At 46.3% G+C, this 20617-nt stretch overlaps 1 protein-coding gene across 1 annotated transcript in view; it reads left to right on the plus strand.

The window, feature by feature from the left end:
• PGR (progesterone receptor) overlaps nucleotides 1-20617 on the plus strand; it is a 62137-nt gene that overhangs the window by 22293 nt on the left and 19227 nt on the right. The window contains exon 4 of the mRNA XM_083736383.1: nucleotides 6003-6119. Within this exon, the coding sequence (XP_083592509.1) occupies nucleotides 6003-6119 (117 nt within the window). The remainder of the gene's footprint in view (nucleotides 1-6002; nucleotides 6120-20617) is intronic.

A 20617-nucleotide genomic window follows, 5' to 3' on the forward strand; every position in this document is an offset into this window, starting at 1 on the left:
TTTTAGGTGCCAGCAAGACTCTTTGTTACAGAGCAGTCCTTTAGGCTCAGTGGGAGGAGAAAGTTGCCCTGACAGGCAGATAGGCAGATCTGAAGCCCTGCTAGACTTGCATCATCAGGGTTGGAAGGTAGGAATAGACCCTCTTCCTCTTCCCATCAGTTGGTAATTATTATTATTTTTGAAAGAAAACATTTTTACTTCCTATTATGCAAAGGCTGAAATACTTCTCTCCTCCCCACACCCATTCCAGGGTCTGTGCTTGAAGATGAGGGCTTGCGATCCACTAGATTCAAAGCCTCCCTAGAATAGCCCCCTTCCAGTAATGACTGGAAGGGGGCACCCAAGGATGACTGGAGGAGATCAGCTAAACAGTATATCATTATCATTGTCATTTCTAATTATATCCTGCTATTCTTCCCAATGGCCTTCCAGAGACTGTAGGATTCCATCCTGTTTGGTTCTTCTTCTGGAAATGAGCAATCTGAACTGGGCTCCACTCTGGAATCTCCTGGTCAGGTGGCTTAGCAGAATACGCAGACGGGTGAATTAAAATAAAGGCTTCTGTGACTTTATTTGATACTTTTATACTTCCACTTCCTGCATATAGGAGCTAAGAATGGGGTAACATACGTGGGAAACTAGACCGGCCATACCATACATATAAAATAACAAGACAAATAAAGAGCAGCAACAGATAACTATAAAACCACGAGCCCCAATCACTACAGTTCATGTTACAGATGCCTGGATTAACTTGAGCCTTTGTTTGAAGATGTCAGTGGTTGGGGGAAACAAAATGTCACCTGGGAGGGAGTTCTGTAGACAGGCTGCTACCACCAAGAATGCCCTGCCACCACCCTTCTAGCTTCTGCTATGGACAGCAGAGCATCTCCTCCTGATCAAAATGTCTTGAGTTTGTTGGTGCTGGGGAAGATGCTTCCTCAGGTACTTGTGTCACAAGCTCTTTATGGTTCCATAGCTTCTGGACTGTCTTCCAGGACAGACTTTGATCCTGCAGACCCAGTAGCAGACAGGTGGTGCTGCACCTCTCACCTGGCCTACCTCCAGCTGAGACATTTCTGCATACTGAGATAGGGGGCAGTAAGGTTGGTGCAGTGTTGGCACGCTGGTGGAATCAATGCTGCCCTCCTGCTGGTGTGTTTTCACCGAACCCACCTTGCCACTGCCTCGTCCCCCCTCCCCTTGGTATGCAGCAGTAATGCAGCTGGAGGGAGGTTGCAATGCTATCCAGTATTGACCAGACCACTTGCATGTTATGAGAATATATTTTGGGATTAGGTGGCCCTCCTACGCAGTCTGCATCCCTGGCAACTCTCCTTTTGGAAACCAATTTCTGGCTCCCCCATTTATCTGCTTCTGAAGCAACTCTGCCCTGTACACCATGATTAACGGCCCCTTAATCAGTTTTGTTTCCATAGTTAATCCAATTATCTGCCAACGTTGTATTGGGTGCTATTTCATTTTGCTTGCCTTCTCTCACCTTTGCATCTGCACAATAGGCGCCGTGGTTCACTTTTGACAGATGCGTGCTTTATGTATTGTGCTAATATATTTCTTGCAGTAGAAGAATAATCATTATTTTTGGAGCTTTGCACATGGCTGCTGTTGGAAGCAAGCAAAGCACAGGGCTCTTGACTTGGAAGTTTCCCAATTTAGTATTTATTGTGGGACTGAAGAGGGGGAAAGGAACCAATCCTCAGCACCCTTCTGTATTTAGGGAGCTTAATAATTTCTGGTTGGTATCTGATGCTTTCCTCCTTGAGATAGTGAGCTTGTGGGGTGGACCTTGTCTCTTTATACAGCAGATGACTCCCACCCACCTTAACCCCACTGCACCAGCCAGCCTAAACCTGTCCCATGCCTCCTTTGCCTCAGTCGCTAAGGTGGAGGATTCTCACTGAGTACTACAGCATCACCTCCCTTAGGTGCTGGAAACTTGTGGGAACCATGGTAATTTGTAATTCCCATGGCTTCCAGCAACTCTGGAACTGCTGTGGCACCCATGGGAATTCTTTTCCAATCTTTGCAAGTTAGGGAAAGGAGGTCAAGGAGGGCCTGTGTCTAGGGCTTCAGTCGGGGAAGGGCCTGGAACAGATGCAAAAGAACTATCCTTGGGCCTGGTGGGTGCAATTCTTCTCCCTCCATCTTGTGGTCATAGGGAAGGGTCATAGTTATTCCTTCATTGTGCAAAGGGGATTTCTGCTGGGTATAATAAATAGGGGCTGCCCCAAACTCCTCTGCCCCATCTCTGCCCAGTCTTGGTAAGCGGCAGCAATGTCACTGCCAGGACACTGGCTCAGTTGGGTTGCTTGCTGTTGGTTGGTACCTGGATGGGAGACCACCTGTTTCAAAGGTGGGGTATACCTTAAATAAGCAAAACTAGGCTGCTTCCTTTTCACATGGGTGGGCAGACAGGTGTGCCAGGATGGGCAGACAGGTGTGCCAGGACTGATGAGGCGGTCAGTGGAGCTTGGACCATGCTCTGTCTGCTGCAGTCACCAGCAGAACCAGGCAGGCTCCTTTGAGCTTCTCGTCATTTTCAATATTTCCCCGCCCACTTTGGGTGGTGGAGAAATAATTTTGCACCAGGGATGAGGAAGCTGTGGCCCTCCAGATGTTAGAGTGGTCCAAGTCCCACCCGCTCCAGCTGCTGATGGGAGCTGTGCTATTCCAGCAGCACCCTTGTCTCCAGTCACACATCACAGTAAACCAAGGTTTGTTTTAATTTTATTATGATTACACTTATATTCCTTGCCTTCCTTCCTAGGAGTTCAATGTGACATTCATGCTCCTCTCCATTTCATCCTCACAACAGCTCTGTGAGGTAGGCTGGGCAGAGAGATAGCATAGCAGGAAAATGGTATTCCAATTAGAATATGGCCAGAAGAATCTCAAGTATTGCTGCATACTAAGGCAGATGGTTTGGGGCAGTTCAATATCATACTGTAATTTTGAAATTAGGCAAATGCCTTGCATATTTCCCCCCTCTTAGTCACACATTCTACCCTTCAGGGAGATGCTGGAATTTGAATGCAAAGGTCAAAGGGCTGGTTTCTGCATTCTAAAAGCACAGATATTAACCTGAGATGATATGTGTTTAAAAATATACTTTTTATTATTATTCCCCCCAAAATCTATTCAATTTGTTCAACTGGATACAGATATTCACATGTTTAGAACTAATAAGTTAGGGAAACAAATGAGAGTCCAAATTACCTCCTTTAGGCAAATCAGCAAATTGTTTCCTAATTATTTCAGATGTGATTTGATTCCCTTTTCCTCCGCCTTGTGCAGATAACTGACAGCTCAAGCCTATACATGTTTACCCAGAAGTAAGCCCTGCTGAATTCAAAGGAACAGTGTGTATAGGATTGCAGCCTAAATTAGTGTAAGGAAGCTCTTACCCTGTTTACAAAGAGATCACAATAGCCAAGCACTACAAAGCTGCCAGGGATAAGTGCCTACAGCAGGGATGGGGAACGTTTTCTGGCAAGTGGAACGGATCCTTATTTCCCTGACCCTGGTAGGCCAAATCATCTGACACCAGTATGATATCATGTGATGGTGCTGCTGCACTTTGAACCCTCAATTACTGGGACTACAGAGGCCAAAACCGGGCTCTTTGAAAGCCCTTTTGCAAACAGTCCCCTGCTGCTCTTTGAACCTCCTAAAGCCAGGTTCCACAGCTTCAGATGGATTGGACATCTGTGGTCAAGGTCTAATGTGCGATATAAAAAACCCCAGAGCAGTCCATTTGTTTGGAGACTTCTTCAGGGAAGTCCGTGCCCCTGATGTTTGCAGAGCCAACTTGGGCCTTCTCAAATGGCATCTGTAATGAAGGGCCGTGGTTCAGTGGCATTGCATCTGCCTGGCATGCAGAATTTCCTGGGTTCAATCCCTGCCATCTCCAGGTAGATCTGGGAGAAAACCTAGTTGGAAATTTAGTAATATTTACTTTAGTTCAGGCTTCCTCAAGCTCAGCCCTCCAGATGTTTTTGAGACTACAATTCCCATCATGCCTGACCACCGGTCCTGCTAGCTAGGGATCATGGGAGTTGTAGGCCAAAAATATCTGGAGGACTGAGGTTGAGGAAGCCTGCCATAGTTTAATCAGAAATACTGTGGGGAGCAAGACTGTGACCAAGTAGGCTGTGTGCCTGATTGGCCTGCTGTTCAGGTGAGTATTGTTGATGTTCAGTGGGACTTAAGTCATTATTAACCAATACTAACTCTCATTGATTTGGCAATGTCTGAATCTACTTAAAATCCCGTTGGTTTAAATGGTTCTACTCTGACTAAGTCACTGTTTATTACTTTTATATACTGACCTCCTTTAGGGAGCTCTGTGTGGCACGCTTGGTTCATTCCTATCCCTGCTTTAATCCCCACAACACCCTTGCGGGGTAGGCTAGTATGAGACCCTTACTTGCCCGCACACTGTCTTGCCAAAGTGGTACAAGCGCTGGTTATCTCCTGCTTGGAGTACTGCAATGTGCTCTTCGTGGGGCTACTTTTTTGAAGGTGACTCAGAAACTGCAACTAATCCAGAATGCGGCAGCTAGACTGGTGACTGGGAGCAGCCACCGGGACCATATAACACTGGTCCTAAAGGTTCTTCACTGGCTCCCAGTACATTTCCGAGCACAGTTCAAAGTGTTAGTGCTTACCTTTAAAGTCCTAAATGGCCTGGGCCCTGTATACCTGAAGGAGAGTCTCCACCGCCATCATTCAGCCCTGATACTGAAGTCCAGCTCCGAGGGCCTTCTGGTGATTCCCTCCCTGTGAGAAGTGGGGTTACAGGGAACCAGGCAGAGGGCCTTCTCGGTAGTGGCACCCGCCTTGTGGAATGTCCTCCCATCAGATGTCAAGGAAATAAACAACCACCTGACTTTTAGAAAGCATCTGAAGGCAGCCCTGTATCGTGAGGTTTTTAATGTTTGATGCTATATTTTGTTGGAAGCCACCCAAAGTAGCTGGGGCAACCCAGTCAGATGGGCCGGGATTCTTCTTCTTCTTCTTCTTCTTCGTCTTCTTCTTCTTCATCATCTTTTCATTATTTGTATCTCACCCATCTGACTGGGTTGTTTCAGCCACTACAGCTTCCGACATATATAAACATAATAAAACATTACATATTAAAAGTATTAGAAATAAATTATTATTATTACACTGGTTCCCAGCAAGCTTTAATAAGTTAGTAACTAAAAAAGAATGGGGGGAGGGGCGAAAGGAAGCCTGTTTCTTCTCTCTCTCACTGCCTTTCAGTTTGTGCAAGCTTAGATAGCAAGGGCTATGTTTAAAAATACACTCGAGGTCCGCGTCCATAATAGAAGCAGTTCACCAATAACAACTGACTGATCATAATATCGCTGTGCTAATGTCATGGTGACCCTTACATTGTTAAAGTCCATAAGATACTAGTTTTTCATCTGTTGAGTCACGTTAAACAGGAACAGATTGGTTCGTTCCTTTTTAATATGACCCAATGCAGGGGGGGGAGGGGAAAACACCAAGTGAAACGTGGCTGTTTAGCCTCTCGGTAACAAGGCTGTTCCCTTCTGAACCTCCTTGCCTCCTCCTCCCCTGTAGCTAATAAAAGCACCTCCGATGGGCATTTAATTACCCAACCAAGAAGATAGAAACAATAATTAATGTGAGATTAAGTGACGGATGAATGGATGGTAGCATCCAGTTAGTTGCTAGAATAATAATAATAATAATAACCCCTTTTACTTTGGAAGCAGTTGTTGTTGAGCATTTAGCCTGAAGGACGGTTTATACATTTTGTTTACACCTCCAAAACAGATCAGGGAGGCTGACATTGAAGCTGACTAACGTTGTTTCCAGGCTATAGTTTAGTGATTTGTTTGGATGTTTTGCGCTTTATTCACCCAAGCTTTCTGAACTGCCCTGCCCTTTCTTTTACTTCTCAGTAATCTAGTGTTCATTTCCCCCATCTTCTTTCTTTTTTTCTCTTACAGGGCAGCATAACTATTTATGTGCCGGGCGGAACGACTGCATAGTGGACAAGATCCGCCGGAAGAACTGCCCTGCGTGCCGCTTGAGGAAATGCTGCCAAGCTGGCATGGTGCTTGGAGGTAGGGAGTTTTGATTCACAAAATCATAGAGTCATAGAATTGTAGAGTTGGAAGGGATCCTGAGGGTCATCTAGTCCAACCCCCTTGCAGTGCAGGAATCTCAGCTAAAGGCTCCATGACAGACCTCTGCTTGGATGGAGGAGGTCCTGGGTTCTCGTTTTCACAACTGATGTCTGCCAGACTGCCAGTCGCACGGTACAAAGGCTCCCACCCTTACCATGCTATGACCTTCAAACTTTGGGTGGGGTTTAAAGGAGAAAGTGTGGCATATAAACGAGAGAGGGCACACTGATTGGTTAAGCTATCGTGGAGGAACACTGTTAATGGCTGCTGTTGTTGGCATCCATCTGTCTTGAGAGACAATGGAGTGTGCCTCTGGGGGTGAAGTCAAACCACTGGAGAATCACAGCACCTGCTGTGGCCGCAGAGACTGGTAACTCATAACTGCTGCCTTTCTGCCTTGGCAGGGGTTCCAACTTGAAGGGGGGGGGGAGGCAAGTAAGCCCCACCCTGTATAATCAATCACATGACACAGTGCACAGACACCATTTGAATGGCAGTGCCCCACCATGCCATCTGCCAGAAAACGATTCAAGCACAATTCAAACTCATGGTGCTGACCTTTAAAGCCCTAAGCGGCCTCGGCCCAGTATATCTGAAGGAGCGTCTCCACCCCCATCGTTTGGCCTGGACACTGAGGTCCAGCGCCGAGGGCCTTCTGGCAGTTCCCTCACTGTGAGAAGCGAGGTTACAGGGAACCAGGCAGAGGGCCTTCTCGGTAGTGGCACCTGCCCTGTGGAACGCCCTCCCATCAGATGTCAAGGAAATAAACAACTATCCAACAAGACATCTGAAGGCAGCCCTGTTTAGGGAAGTTTTTAATGTTTGAAGTTTTATTCTGTTTTTAATGTTCTGTTGAAAACCGCCCAGAGTGGCTGGGGAAACCCAGCCAGATGGATGGGGTAGAAATTAACAACAACAACAACAACAACAACAACAACAACAACAACAACAACATCATCATCTTTCTTTTTGGAACCAAGCTGAGTTTCAGCAAAGTCGCTTGATGATTACAGAGAACTTCTCATTACAGTGGCTGGCTGTGTGACATTTCTCTCTTGATAATGGACTTTGCTTACCCATAGTGCAGGAGGAGATTTCAAGTAGATATTGAAGCATGTCATTTACTCTTTCCCAGGAAACATGGATAGTAAGATATTGCAATTCTTTCTCCTGAGGTCTCTGCAGCTGCTTCTGCCCTGATGAGTGTAATAAGCACTTTCCGGAGAACAGCTAAAGGCAGTGAAAGTGAACTGCATTTTGGGGCTATAGCAGCAGCTGTATTGTTAGATGTGCAGAAAAAATTGTGGGTGGGCAGGAGAGGCGACAGGCAACACAGGCGATGATTGGAATCCTGTCGTGGCGAGGGGTGCAAACCACCCTTTTCCTGCATCACAACTACCAAACAGGAGGGTGCAGTTGTTATGGCTATTCAGTTGCACGGCTGCACTTTGCAATATTAGTTGGATGTGTGCATGTACAGAGAGGCATTCAAGAGGCTGTACAGCCTTATTATTATTAGGTATATTATCAGGAAGGCTAATTTGGGAGAAGGGATTGCTTTGCTGTTGGGTTTTTCTTTCTGCAAGTTGCTTGGGGAGCCTAAGTGCAGAGTGTAAATAAATGCTTTAAGAAAATAAAGGCTCCTTACAGAGCTTGTCTGTAAGGAGGTGGGCAGGAAAAGGAGCCCATTGCCAGTCAGAGTGTGAGGAGAGGAGATGGAGAAACTCCTAGTGAGGGCCTCAGTGCTTGAGGATGATCTTCAAACCGCTCATCCCTCACATCTCTGCCGGGCACTAGGCACGAATGACACAACAAACAAGGATTAAACTAGGGTGCTGGGTTGGAATGGAATTACAAACCATAGTTAAAGCAAGCGGAGTTTCAGAAGCCAATTCTCCACTGTGGTTTACACCCTTGATTTGCTAGCCTCGAACAGACCATGGGTAAGCAGCCAGGTTGGAGCTGGAAATACCAAGAGACTGGAGCTTAAACAGGGGGGAGAGATGGATTGGTGTTGTATTCAAACTGGGCCTCAGCGTCTTCATTATTCAGTTCCACTTATAAGGACAAGCTTTTAAGCCAGTATTGGTGAATCACTGGATTGCTATAGTGCTTCCACTTCTTCAAGGAAAACAAACCAAGCAGCTGATTGAAAACTAATAGCATTCCACTTTTCATTCTCCTTGGAAAAGCACAGAAGGGCTTGTCGGTTGTGTCATTATTTGCTGTTTAGCATTTGTTAACTGTAGTTCAAGGTTTATAAACATGAGCTGCCCAAGGCTGCAAACAGGACACTGGGCAAAATGTAATTTGACTGGAGCACGTCGACTGTGCGAGTTCATGACCTGTGGGGTAGCGCAGATGTGGCAGGGCTGGTACAGGGATATCTTGGCATACTGTCGCTGCGCAGGAAACAGCCAGAGTTGTAAGGAATGCATCAAATGTAAGGAAACTGGGCTGGATCTAAAGGTCCTTCTGTAGATACAGTCAAAGAGCTGGAATTCCTTTCCCCAAGGGACCTCTAGTCCGAACCAGAGCAGCACACAGAAACACTGTTTACCTTCCCACCTATTTATCTACTTGCACTTTGACGTGCTTTCAAACTGCTAGGTTGGCAGGAGCAGGGACCGAGCAACGGGAGCTCACCCCATTGCGGGGAATCGAACTGCCAACCTTCTGATCGGCAAGTCCTAGGCTCTGTGGTTTAACCCACAGCGCCACCTGCATCCCTACCTAGTCTCTGCCTAAGAAAGGTGACTCTAAATCTAGCAAGGTTCTAACTCCCTACCCCAGATTTTCCTGGGCTACAGCTCTCATCTCAGAGGTGTATGGGGTGTTAGGGGACGGGCAAATACCAATTCTCCTTGGAAAAGCACAGAAGGGGTTGTCCTTCTGTGTGGTTTGCCCACCTTTGGTCTCCATCTTGCACTTATCTTTCGCCTGTGGCTCCTAGAAGCTGTCAGCATGATACAGCTGGCGCACCCCAGGAATGACTGCGGTCGATTGGCTAAACCAAGTGAGGGAAGCCAATGCATCTCAAACATTTGATGCATTAGGGACTTCCCCTGTATGCGAAGACAGGCACCAGTGCATGGAGTGTATGGGACCAATAGTAGGTCCAACAGTCAAGAAGGTGTTTTCTGAACATGCTGTAGAAGGAAGTGAGGGGCAGATGGAACACATCAGCCTGGGGAATTAGCCCATTTAGGAGAAGAAAAAGTCTGATCCTAAACCTCCACTGCCTTGCGGGATATCATCAAGAGAAGAAAAGGCTAAGGAGTAAGCCCTACGCAAAACTGGGGTGGAGTCTTGAATGCCTCCTTCTGGCATCTCCTGCAACCAAGCTGCTGCCAAATGTTTCCTTGAGACCACTGGCGGAGGAAGGTGGGTGCGGCGCGCACCGGGTGTCAGCCGTGATGGTGGGTGACATCGCTGCACCACCCACCCTGCTCGCTGCATGGGGGGCGGGCTGCTAGGGATGATGCTGCAGGCGACTAGTGGTGCCCCTCCCAAAGCTCGCTATATGGGCAGCAGGCAGCTAGGGAAGCTTGCCACATGGGCAGCAAGTGGTGCCCCCCACGTTCGTCACGCGGGCAGGCAGCTAGGGACACTCTCCGCGTGGGCAGCTCACAGCTGCCCCCATGCTTGCCACACGGGCGAGCATCAACTAAGGATGCTCGCCATACGGGCGGCTAGCCCTACCCGCGGGCCAGCTAGCCCTGCACCACTCTGGGTGCCAGGGCAGGTAGCTCTGCCCCTGCTTGAGACCACATCAGTGAGGCCAAGAATGGGGTCTTGTTGTTTGGGCAGCCTAGGAGCTCCATACAGAAAGCCCAGCTTGCACCCCAGAGAGGTCACTTGGGTGCTTGCTAATGCAGCAAAATCAAACTCGGAGGCAGCAGTTACAAGTTACTGGTGTCTGCAGCCACAGCAGGTGCTGTGATTCTCCAGGATACTCCAATAATTTGTATAGCTACTTTACGGTACTACTCAGAAGTAACTGCCTTATGCTAAGTCAGATCATTGGTCGAACTAGCTCAGTATTACACTGTCTGGCAGTCTGTATCTTCAGGATTTTAGATGGGTTTTCTCCCAGTCCTGCTTGGAGATGCTGGGAATTGAAACAAGCACCTTCTGCATGCAAGGAAGGTACTTTTCCACTGAAGAGTTGTTTTCTTTTTTCAGATTTCCTTCTTAATTCTGCACATTGGCTTGGAGATATGTTTTCAAGGGAAATGTAGCCTCTGCATGGGATTAATAAAGCCATTTTTTTTCGAGCTGGCACATGAAATTAATATATGATTTGGGAAGTGTGTTTGAGGGCAAATGTAATTACTGAGCCGTGTGATGTAAAACGCAAGAATAAAAGCAATTTCGCTAATCTGGTTTAGACACCTCAGCGATTAACATATTTTCATACGTTACATGTATTTAAAATTGCAGTTCAATCACAACACTTGTGAATCACAGTGCGTGGAAGAAAATGAAAACGAGGTTTTGTAAATGGGTTTCTAAAGGCCTCCGTTCAGTAAGTTTAAAATATGGGTTAATAATGCAAGCAACAGCCTCGACGACTCAGTCATGCTGTATTGTTATTATAGGAAGTTAACAGCAATTCCGAACAAAACGAGAAAGGAACAGTTTATATTTTCAAAGCATAAATCTTTCAAATAAGGCGTCTTAATAAGTTTGTCAGCAGGTGGTATTTGGGCATAAATTGTCACTTTTGTGCATTCCATAGATGAGAAAGCAGTACAGTGGTACCTCGGGTTACAAACGCTTTGGGTTACAAACACTTCGGGTTACAAACTCCACTAACCCAGAAGTAGTACCTCGGGTTGAGAACTTTGCCTCAGGATGAGAACGGAAATCGCACACCGGCAGTGCAGCGGTAGCGGGAGGCCCCATTAGCGAAAGGTTAAGAATGGTTTCGGGTTAAGAACGGATCTCCAGAATGAATTAAGTTTGTAACCCAAGGTACCACTGTACTGGGAAATGCTGTGTAAAAAGAGATTTATGGAAGAACAGGGAGTAAGAGAATCCCCTAAAATAGAGGAGCTGGGTAAGCTGCAGTTCAGCCCTAATTTAGCATATGTACTCAAAAGTAGAGGTAAATAATTTCCAGAAATTTTGAAACTATTGGGGGTAATTCCTCCCCCCCCCCCTTGAAAAGAATAGAACTTTCAGGAAAAATTGGGGTGGATGAAATACTTTTTTAAATGTGCTTTTTACATGTTGAAACTTGCTTTGTTACTTTATTTTTTTTTAAATGAAAAAATTCTTTATTGAAATTCATTAATGTCGTTACAGATTTAACTTCACATACAGTATAGACATACATACTATATATATATATATATATATATATAAATGAAGAAGGTGTTGAATTCTTCATTCTCATGTGATAATGACAGGTCCCTCCAAGACACAAAAATGCAGCTTGCTCCTGCATTTGAGAGTTGTATTCTCATGCAAGACTTGCTCGCCCTCAGAGTACAGGCATAGTAGTAGTAGTAGTAGTAATAATAATAATAATAATAATAATAATAATAATAATAATAATAATAATAATTTTATTATTTATACCCCACCCATCTGGCTGGGTTTCCCCAGGCACTCTGGGCAGCTTAAAGCATATCTAAAAACATAATAACATCAAGCATTAAAAACCTCCCAATACAGGCCTGCCTTCAGATTGTTGGAATTCTGCCTCGGTCAGAGGGATGTGCCAGTCTCTTCTAGGCACCGGCTGAATTCCTTTGACCTCCCTCCTGCGACTCCCGGCAGGAAAACAGACGAGGTCCGTTTCGGCGATTTTTCTCAGGCTGTGAGAAAAACACACCACTGCTTCTCCTCCTCCCTGCTCCCCAGGGAGGGGAATCAGACTCAGACAGAAACGTATTTACATGTCTTTATTTCTGTCTTTCGCAGCCATACAGATAAAGATGTCTGCACTCTTTTTGAACAACAGAGAGAATCTCACTCCACCCATGTACATCCTGTACAGGTCATATGACACACACTGAGCTCACATCCTGTGCTCAATAAGGAGAATGGACTGCCCCTTTGTTCCCATGGCAACAGTCACACACATCCTGTTTGGCTTTGCAGCCACAAGCAGCTGGCTGAGCTGCTAGAGCCTTTGCTTGCTGCAGCATTGCTGCTTTACGGTAACACAGATGTCTTCTAAAAGTTGTGTAATTCTTAATCTCCTTAACATCGGAAGGGAGGGCGTTCCACAGGGAGGCGATATACTGCCCTCCCTTATGTGTTGTGCTTTCATAATTAAGGCAGGTTTATCTCTGCCTTTACCTGGAGGTTATGTGGACAACAATCTGCCAAGTTATATTCCGGTGTAGGAGTTATTTTGGAGGAAATCTGGCCCTTTTTTAAGTCATCCTCCTTGGTATCATTATATGCATCTTTCCTAGCAGGGAGGGCGCCAGTACTGAGAAGGCCCCCTGCCTGGTTCCCGGTAACCTTGCTATGATCCAGTACAGTGGTACCTCTGTTTGCGAACGGGATCTGTTCCAGAGGCCTGTTCACAACATGAAAGGAACGCAACCTGCAGCGGCGTGTCTGGACACGCGCAAGTTGTGATTCACTGCTTCTGCGCATGCGCGTGATGTCATTTTGCACGTCTGTGCATGCGTGAGTGGCGAAACCCGGAAGTAACCCTTTCCGGTACTTCTGGGTCGCCACGGGACATAACCTGAAAGAACGTAACATGAAGCGGATGTAACAAGAGGTATGATTGTACTGTTCATGTAAGGTAAAGGGACCCCTGACCGTTAGGTCCAGTCGTAACCGACTCTGGGGTTGTGGCGCTCATCTCCCTTTATTGGCTGAGGGAGCCGGCGTACAGCTTCCAGGTCATGTGGCCAGCATGACCCACATCACCAGTCTCAGTAAGTGGCAGCGATGTTGCTGCCAGGACACTGGCTCAGTTGGGTTGCTTGCTGTTGGTTGGTACCTGGATGGGAGACCACCTGTTTTACCTGTTTCAAAGGTGGTAAAGGTAAAGGCATCCCTGACCATTAGGTCCAGTCGTGACCCACTCTGAGGTTGCGGCGCTCATCTCGCTTTATTGGCCAAGGGAGCCGGTGTAGAGCTTCGGGGTCATGTGGCCAGCATGACTAAGCTGCTTCTGGCGAACCAGAGCAGTGCACCGAAACGCCATTTACCTTCCCGCTGGAGCGGTACCTATTTGTCTACTTGCACTTTGACATGCTTTGGAACTGCTAGGTTGGCAGGAGCAGGGACTGAGCAACGGGAGCTCACCCCGTCCTGGGAATTCGAACTGCCGACCTTCTGATTGGTAAGTCCTAGGCTCTGTGGTTTAACCCACAGCGCCACCCGCGTCCCTTGTACTGTTCATAGACTTACATAAAAATCTTCCTGCTGGGAAGTTTCAGAAATCATTTCAGGAGACTAAATATGGAAACACATCGCCTTCAACATTTTGTTCTTCATTCTCAAAGAAAATATTCCACAATCCAGATATTCTTCTTCTTCTTTTCTGGTATAAGAAAACATAAGAAAGACTTAGGAAAAAATATCCACACACACCCTTCACTCACCCACTGAGTTCAATTAGACTTACTTTCAAGGAAGCATGTGTAGGATTGCAGCCATCCAGTTGTCCATCCCCAAAGGAGAACCAGAATGTTTCCAGTTGGCTTTGTCTGCCCCACTCCAACAGCTGACCTGGTTGGCTTTCTTGTCAAAGCCCTGGTCGACCTGTGTAATGCAGCAGGGGCCTGGGTGGTTGACGCAATTTCTCGTGGGGCTCCCATCATGCTTATCAGAGCCTAGAATGTTCCTTGGGTTGGTGCTAAGAGCAATGATGCAGGCTGGGAGAGAAAAACTCCCAACAAATGCAGCCAAACACTGCTGCATGGAGTTCACAGCTCCACAGGGACAGCGAAGAGGGAAAATCTACACACACACACACAAACACACCTCAAGCTGGACCTGATGAGTTTGTGCAGCCAACTGGTGCCTCCTGCAACATGTTTGTGAGGTATCCTTAGGATAAAATTACTTGCCTCCATTAGACATTGACTATGTTGTTATAGCAGGTGAATCAGGCAAGGTTTTCTGAGGACTGTCTTGTCTACTTTCCAACTGGTGAAGGCGTGAAAAGTGCTTGGTCAGGTTTGTGCAACACCTTGTATAATAACCAAGGGGATGACCTAGTTTCAGTAATTACTATTAGATTTCTGAAATGAGCTTGGCTGAGATTGCCTTTGATGGAAGATAGTGAAGAATGCAGGCTGATAATAGGGACCAGATGGTCGGACCATATAGCACCCATTCCGGTTGACTATATATTTTGGGGCCCAATTCAAAGTGCTGGCTTTAACCTATAAAGACTTACAAGGACTCTAATAAAATAAAATAAAAATCCTTCCAGTAGCACCTTAGAGACCAACTAAGTTTGTTATAGGTATGAGCTTTCATGTGTGTTCTTGTTAAATGCCCTTTGTTCCCTCTTAAAAAGAAAAAAAAAGACACAACAGTCTTCTTTAATAATAATATCTTGGAGGTCCCGGGCCTCAAGGAGGTTAAACTGGCCTCAACCAGGGCCAAGGCCTTTTCAGCTTTTGCCCCAACCTGGTGGAATGCTCTATCGCAGGAGACTAGGGCCCTGCGGGACTTGACATCCTTCCGCAGGGCCTGCGAGATGGAGCTGTTCCACCTGGCCTTTGATCCGGGCCCAGTTTCACCCCCCTCTATGGGACGCTATAAGTTACCTCTTTGGCCCTTTTATCGGCTCATGTGGGACCAACATGGATAGCTGGCCCTGATGAATACTTGAGGTTCCCGACCCCACGGTCGGCAGTCATTTAATTTTATCCTGATTCTAATTTTTAAGCTGTATTTTAATCAGTCATTTGATTGTGTTTTAATGTATTTGATATTTGAAGTTAGCCACCCTGAGCCTGGTCTTGGCCGGGGAGGGGTATAAATAAAAATTTACTTACTTACTTACTTACTTACTTAAAAAGTAATAAGAAGTTTACTTACATTCAGTTCACAGTAGGTTTGCTGAAGGCAGGCTTTAGCTCGTATTTACAGGAGAGAGTTTGAGTTCATCCCATATGGGGATGAGCCCATGTGCTGCTTTGCTGAGAGCCAGCAGGCGGCAAAATACATCAAGATGGAATAACATGACAAGGAAGGGAAGATGGCTGCATGACCAGCCCTTTTATGGGGTCTCACAGGGTCACGCCCATCTACCTGGCCACATGCAGGGGGAGGGTGCTCCAGATCAGATGTGATAGGAAGTCCTCCTGGCTGGAGTAACATCGCCCCTGTGTGTCCATCTGGGCAAACAGGAAGTGTTGTATTTGACTGCTTATGTTACATCCCGCAACAAGTATGAGGACCAACTTCAAAGGAGTGCTGGGCCCGGGGGTAACCCGTGACATGCAGTCCAGGACTGGTCCAGAATCCAAAGGTTCCGCTAGGAGTCAGTCCAACAGGGCCAAGGCAGGACATGAGGCAGGAAACCAGGCAAGGACAGGTACAAGATCTCAGGCAGGATCTAGCATACAGCAATGTTGCTCCTGCAACCTGGGGTGGGGTCCGACAGCTTTTTATCTTTGTCAGTCCTGATCCCCCGGCAACTCACCTCCCTGTTTTGCCCGAAGGCAAGCACTCCTCCTGCAAGTACTCAGGTCTCTCCTTCTCTCAGACCTTAGTCTCTGCAGCTCGGGAGACGTTGGTGGGTTACTAGAGCCAGGGGCCGCCTCAGCCTTCCCTGACCCAACCGGTAGCGGAGCAGTGATGGCCCAGCTGAAGGCAACAAGGTAATCCCCGCATCTGGAGCCAGGGCAGGCTCAGGCCCCTGACTTGGTTTCGTTGCAGGGGAACCTGTGCAGACTGGGACTCTTCAGGATCAGGCCCCAGATTTGGTTCAGATGATGCCTGAGGCAAAGGATCCAGTGCAGACTTGAGTCCCCTCTGGTTCCAAGTCCGAACCCAAGTCCCAGGCCATCACAAAAGGGATGTTCTCTGCCTCTTTCTGTTGGCAAGGATTATTTGAAACCCTGTATCCACGGTGCCACTCCTGTTTGAAAGTGGAAACTTGTGGTAGGAAACAATTGAATTTGATGGACGCTCAGCCACCAGGGCTTCACGTCAGGGTATCATTTACAGTCAGAGTTGACACGTTTTTGGAAACATTCGTGGGCGTCAGAAATACGTGGCTGTTCTAAAGAAATTATATTTTCTGATGTTGGGCTGACATAGTCGTTGGCGTATCCTTTCCTAAATTCTGCTTGATGATACGCCAGGGTTTTGAACGGCTTTGTAAGGCTTTTATTTGAAGGCATTTGGGTGTGGCTTTCAAAGTTGCCTCAGCTCCACATAAGCTGCTCTTTATGAAAGAAGAATGGGGTCAGGCAGGGATAGGTATGCCTAAAGAAGGAGCAGGTGAATCAGATGTTATCTGCTGCTTGTGTGTGGCTACCAGTTGGTATTGGCACAGTATCCAGTACAATGTATTGTTTCTCCACGGGACTCAAGCCAATGCTCAGTTTCCCCATCATGGGGAATACACACAGACACACAGACACACAGACACACAGACACACACACACACACACACACACACACACACTGTGCAACCCACAATGACAGCACCCACAGAGGCCATTCCCTCACACCCATAGAGCCCTTTTACTGAAGTTGAAAGAAGCATGGTTTTCTAGCAACTAGAGCAGGTTTATTTATTTAAACAGTTTATATACTGCATAACTACGAGAGTCTCCAAGTGGTATGGTGCCTGTGTCAGCTACTCACATCAATATGCTATTGCCGCATGTAACAGTGAAAAACGGGGGAATATTGGGTTGGCTTTGTTTTTGTTTTTATTATTTTGTGTTTTTTATATTGCATTTTTATGTTTTGAACCACCCTGAGGTCTTAACGGGTATAGGGTAGTAGTATACTACTACTACTAAGTGCTTTTTCTGGGAATACTCAAGTATACGCAGTACTGGCACCTTTTTTCCTAGAAGGAAAGCACTGGTAAGAATAATTGTAAGAGGAATATGGTGAAAAGGTTCCTTCAGTTTCTCTGCTTATGAATAATGCTTATGGAGAACGCCCAAAATCCATTTCCATACAGCTGCAAAGCAATCACATAGAAATGTGAAGCAGTATATTTATATTATTGTAGTTGCATCACATTGCAACACTTTTAATTTACCGCTCAATTTTCTTTTTACTCATGATTTGGCACGTGGGTGGCGCTTTGGTGTAAATCACTGAGCCTCTTGGGCTTGCCAGTGGGAAGGCCGGCGGTTCGAATCCCCACGACCGGGTGAGCGCCCATTGCTCTGTCCCAGCACACCAGTGCAAGTAGATAAATAGGTACCACTGTGGCAAGAAGGTGTCCCGTTGCGCCAGAAGAGGTTCAGTCCTGCTGGCCACACGACCCAGAAAGCTGTCTGTGGACAAACGCCGGCTCCCTCGGCCTAAAAGCGAGATGAGCACCCCAACCCCATAGTCGCCTTTGACTGGACTTAACTGTCCAGGGGTCCTTTACCTTTTACTTTTACCTATTGAGTTTGGGCACTGATGGGTGTTTTAACCTCTACAAGTGCCATTTGGTTGAGTCCTGCCATGGTCTTGCCATTGAGGACAAGGCCTCCATGGTTCTTCTTTGTGATCTCTCAGAATCAGCTGGTTATCCCTTGGTTTATTTCATCCATTTCGATAGAAACAACACACACAAATGGGCTTTCAAACATACCTGCAGAATGGTTTCCCGCAGGAGAATTCCCAGACCTTAAGTCCGGAGCATTTTCCATAAGAACTGCAGGACCTTACCTCTGCAGTCTTAAAAGTGTTAATGAAGATTCACACAGGAAGGTGAAGAGATGGGTGATGAAAGAGGCAGGGTCAGAGGCAGGGAAGGGAAGACTTCTCAGGGGGTGGGGGGAGACTGGGAGAAGAAAGGGAAGCTCCCAGGTGAGAGCTTAGAGGCTCTAACACCTTTTGTGTGGGACAAAGGTTAAGCTACATCCTAGACAGAGAGCTTTGCATCTTCTTCTGATAGATGGCTTTGTATTTTTTCTTTCACTTTTTCTCTGTTTTCTCTTTCTTTTGTGTGTGTTTGTTTTCTTTTCTCCCTTTTCTTTTCTAGATGAGTTTGGCTTTTATTGCATTGTCTGTTGAAAAGTTTTAATAAATAAACATTATAAAATAAGGAGGGAAGCCCCCCAAAAAATATATTAACAGCATAATCTGATGCCCATTTATTTGGAAGTTATATCTTGTTGGGACTTTGTCTCCAGTATGTGTGTTTAGGATTGCATCGTTAGTTTGATTTTACTGTGGCAACACTTATTTTTGTGTGGAAACCAGCCTAGGGGTGCAGGTTAGACATGTAAGATAAACACGTTTGGAGAGCTGTTGCATATCCAGTTCAGATGATGTAATAGGGAGATGCCGGCAGTGGGGAAGGCATATTGGTATGGTTAGTTGCACAGTGCTGGTTACCAGAATTGCAGGTAGTTATACTGGGGGCAGCCATTGTGGTGCCTTCCGGATGTTGTGGACTACAATACCCATAAGTCCCAGGGAATGTGGCCAATATTCAGGGATGATAGGAATTGTAGTCCACAACTTGCATAGGGTGTCACCTTTGCTATTGCGCCATTGACATTCCACCTGCAGCATGCATGATGACAGAATAATGAATTGCAAGGATTTGTTGCATGCTTGGATATAACCAGGCGCAGATCTACTATGATAATAATTTAATAAAATATTATTATTTTTTATACCTTGCCCATCTGGCTGGGTTTCCCCAGCCCCTCTGGACAGCTCCCAGCAGAATATTAAAAACACTATCCTAGCTTTAAAAGACATCTGAAGGCAGCCCTATTCAGGGAAGTTTTTAATACTTAACGCTGTACTGTTTTTAACACTTGATTGGGAGCTGCCCAGAGTGGCTGGGGAAACTCAGCCAGATGGGCGGGGTATAAATTATTATTATTATTATTATTATTATTATTATTATTATTATTACTACTACTATTGTTGTTGGGCGGGGTATAAATGATGATGATAATAATAATAATAATAATAATAATAATAATTACTATTGTTGTTGTTGTTATTATTATTGTTGTTGTTGTTGTTGTTGTTGTTGTTATTATTATTATTATTATTATTATTATTATTCTCTAACCCTGGCTAGCAGTGCCAGAAGAAATACATTTGCCCATGGCTTTTTCTGCAGCCGAAACTCAGTTCCAACACCTCTCAGTTGGGCACTATTGAGAACATGGGAGGCGTTCATGTTGAGTTCAGGTGCCTCTTTTTCTAGAAAAAGAGCACTGTGTTTGCCACAATGTCCCACAGAATACAAGTTGGTCTTGCTTGCTTATGGAAAGGCAGGCGGTAGGGAACCACATGTCATGTGAGTCAAAAAAATAGCATGGCCTAGGAATGCATCAACCGAGGGTCCCTCTCAACCTTCCACGTGGGCCTCCTGCAAACTGCTAGTCCCTGAGGACCATAGAAGTGATGTCAATCGGGTGAATGCAATTACCGTATTTTTCGCTCTATAGGATGCACCCGACCATAGGATACACCTTGTTTTAGAGAGGAAGAACAGGGGAAAAAAATTCTAACCCTCTCTGCTCAGCGCACCTTCAGCGAAGCGGCAGGAGCCCCTTCCATTTCTCCTCCCACTTCGCTGAAGGTGCGCTGCGCAGAGAGGGAAAACTGTGCAGCGCCTCTCCAGCGAAGCGAAGCCTGGAGAGCAAGAGGGATCGGTGTGCACCAACCCCTCTCGCTCTCCAGGCTTCAGTGAAGGGAACCCGAAGCCTCTGGAGCGCAGCAGGAACTCCTGCTGCACCCCGAAGGCTTGGGGATAGCTGCCTGAAGCCTCCTGAGCGCAGCAGGAGTTCCCGCTGCGCTCCAAAGGCTTCAGGTTCCTTTTGCTGAAGCCAGGAGAGTCTTGCTCTCCCGGCTTCAGCAAAAGGAACCTGAAGCCTCCAGAGCGCAGTGGGAATTCGCGCTGCGCTACGAAGGCTTCAGGCGGCTATCCCTGAGGCACTCCCTCTGCACTTCGGAGGCTTTGCGTTGCTATCGCTGAAGCCAAGGAGCCTTCATTCGATCCCTAGAATGCACTCACATTTCCCCTTAATTTTTGGAGGGGAAAAAGTGCGTCCTATAGAGTGAAAAATACGGTAACTTGTATTGTTACATAGATAGAAGCTGCAGGGAGCAGCCATGGATGTATGAGACAGGGAGGGAATTTTTTTAACTCTTTCCTTGCCATGGTGTGGATAAATAATGCACCTCTTAGAAGTTGCTATTTGCATTTCAAGGGAAACTTCCATTTGGGTCAGTGGAAATGTTCTTTGAAACACAAATAGCAGTTTCCGTGAGACGTGATTTTTATTTTTATT

The sequence above is a fragment of the Podarcis gaigeae genome, assembly GCF_964106915.1.
Source record: "Podarcis gaigeae genome assembly, chromosome: 4".
Lineage (NCBI taxonomy): Eukaryota > Metazoa > Chordata > Lepidosauria > Squamata > Lacertidae > Podarcis > Podarcis gaigeae.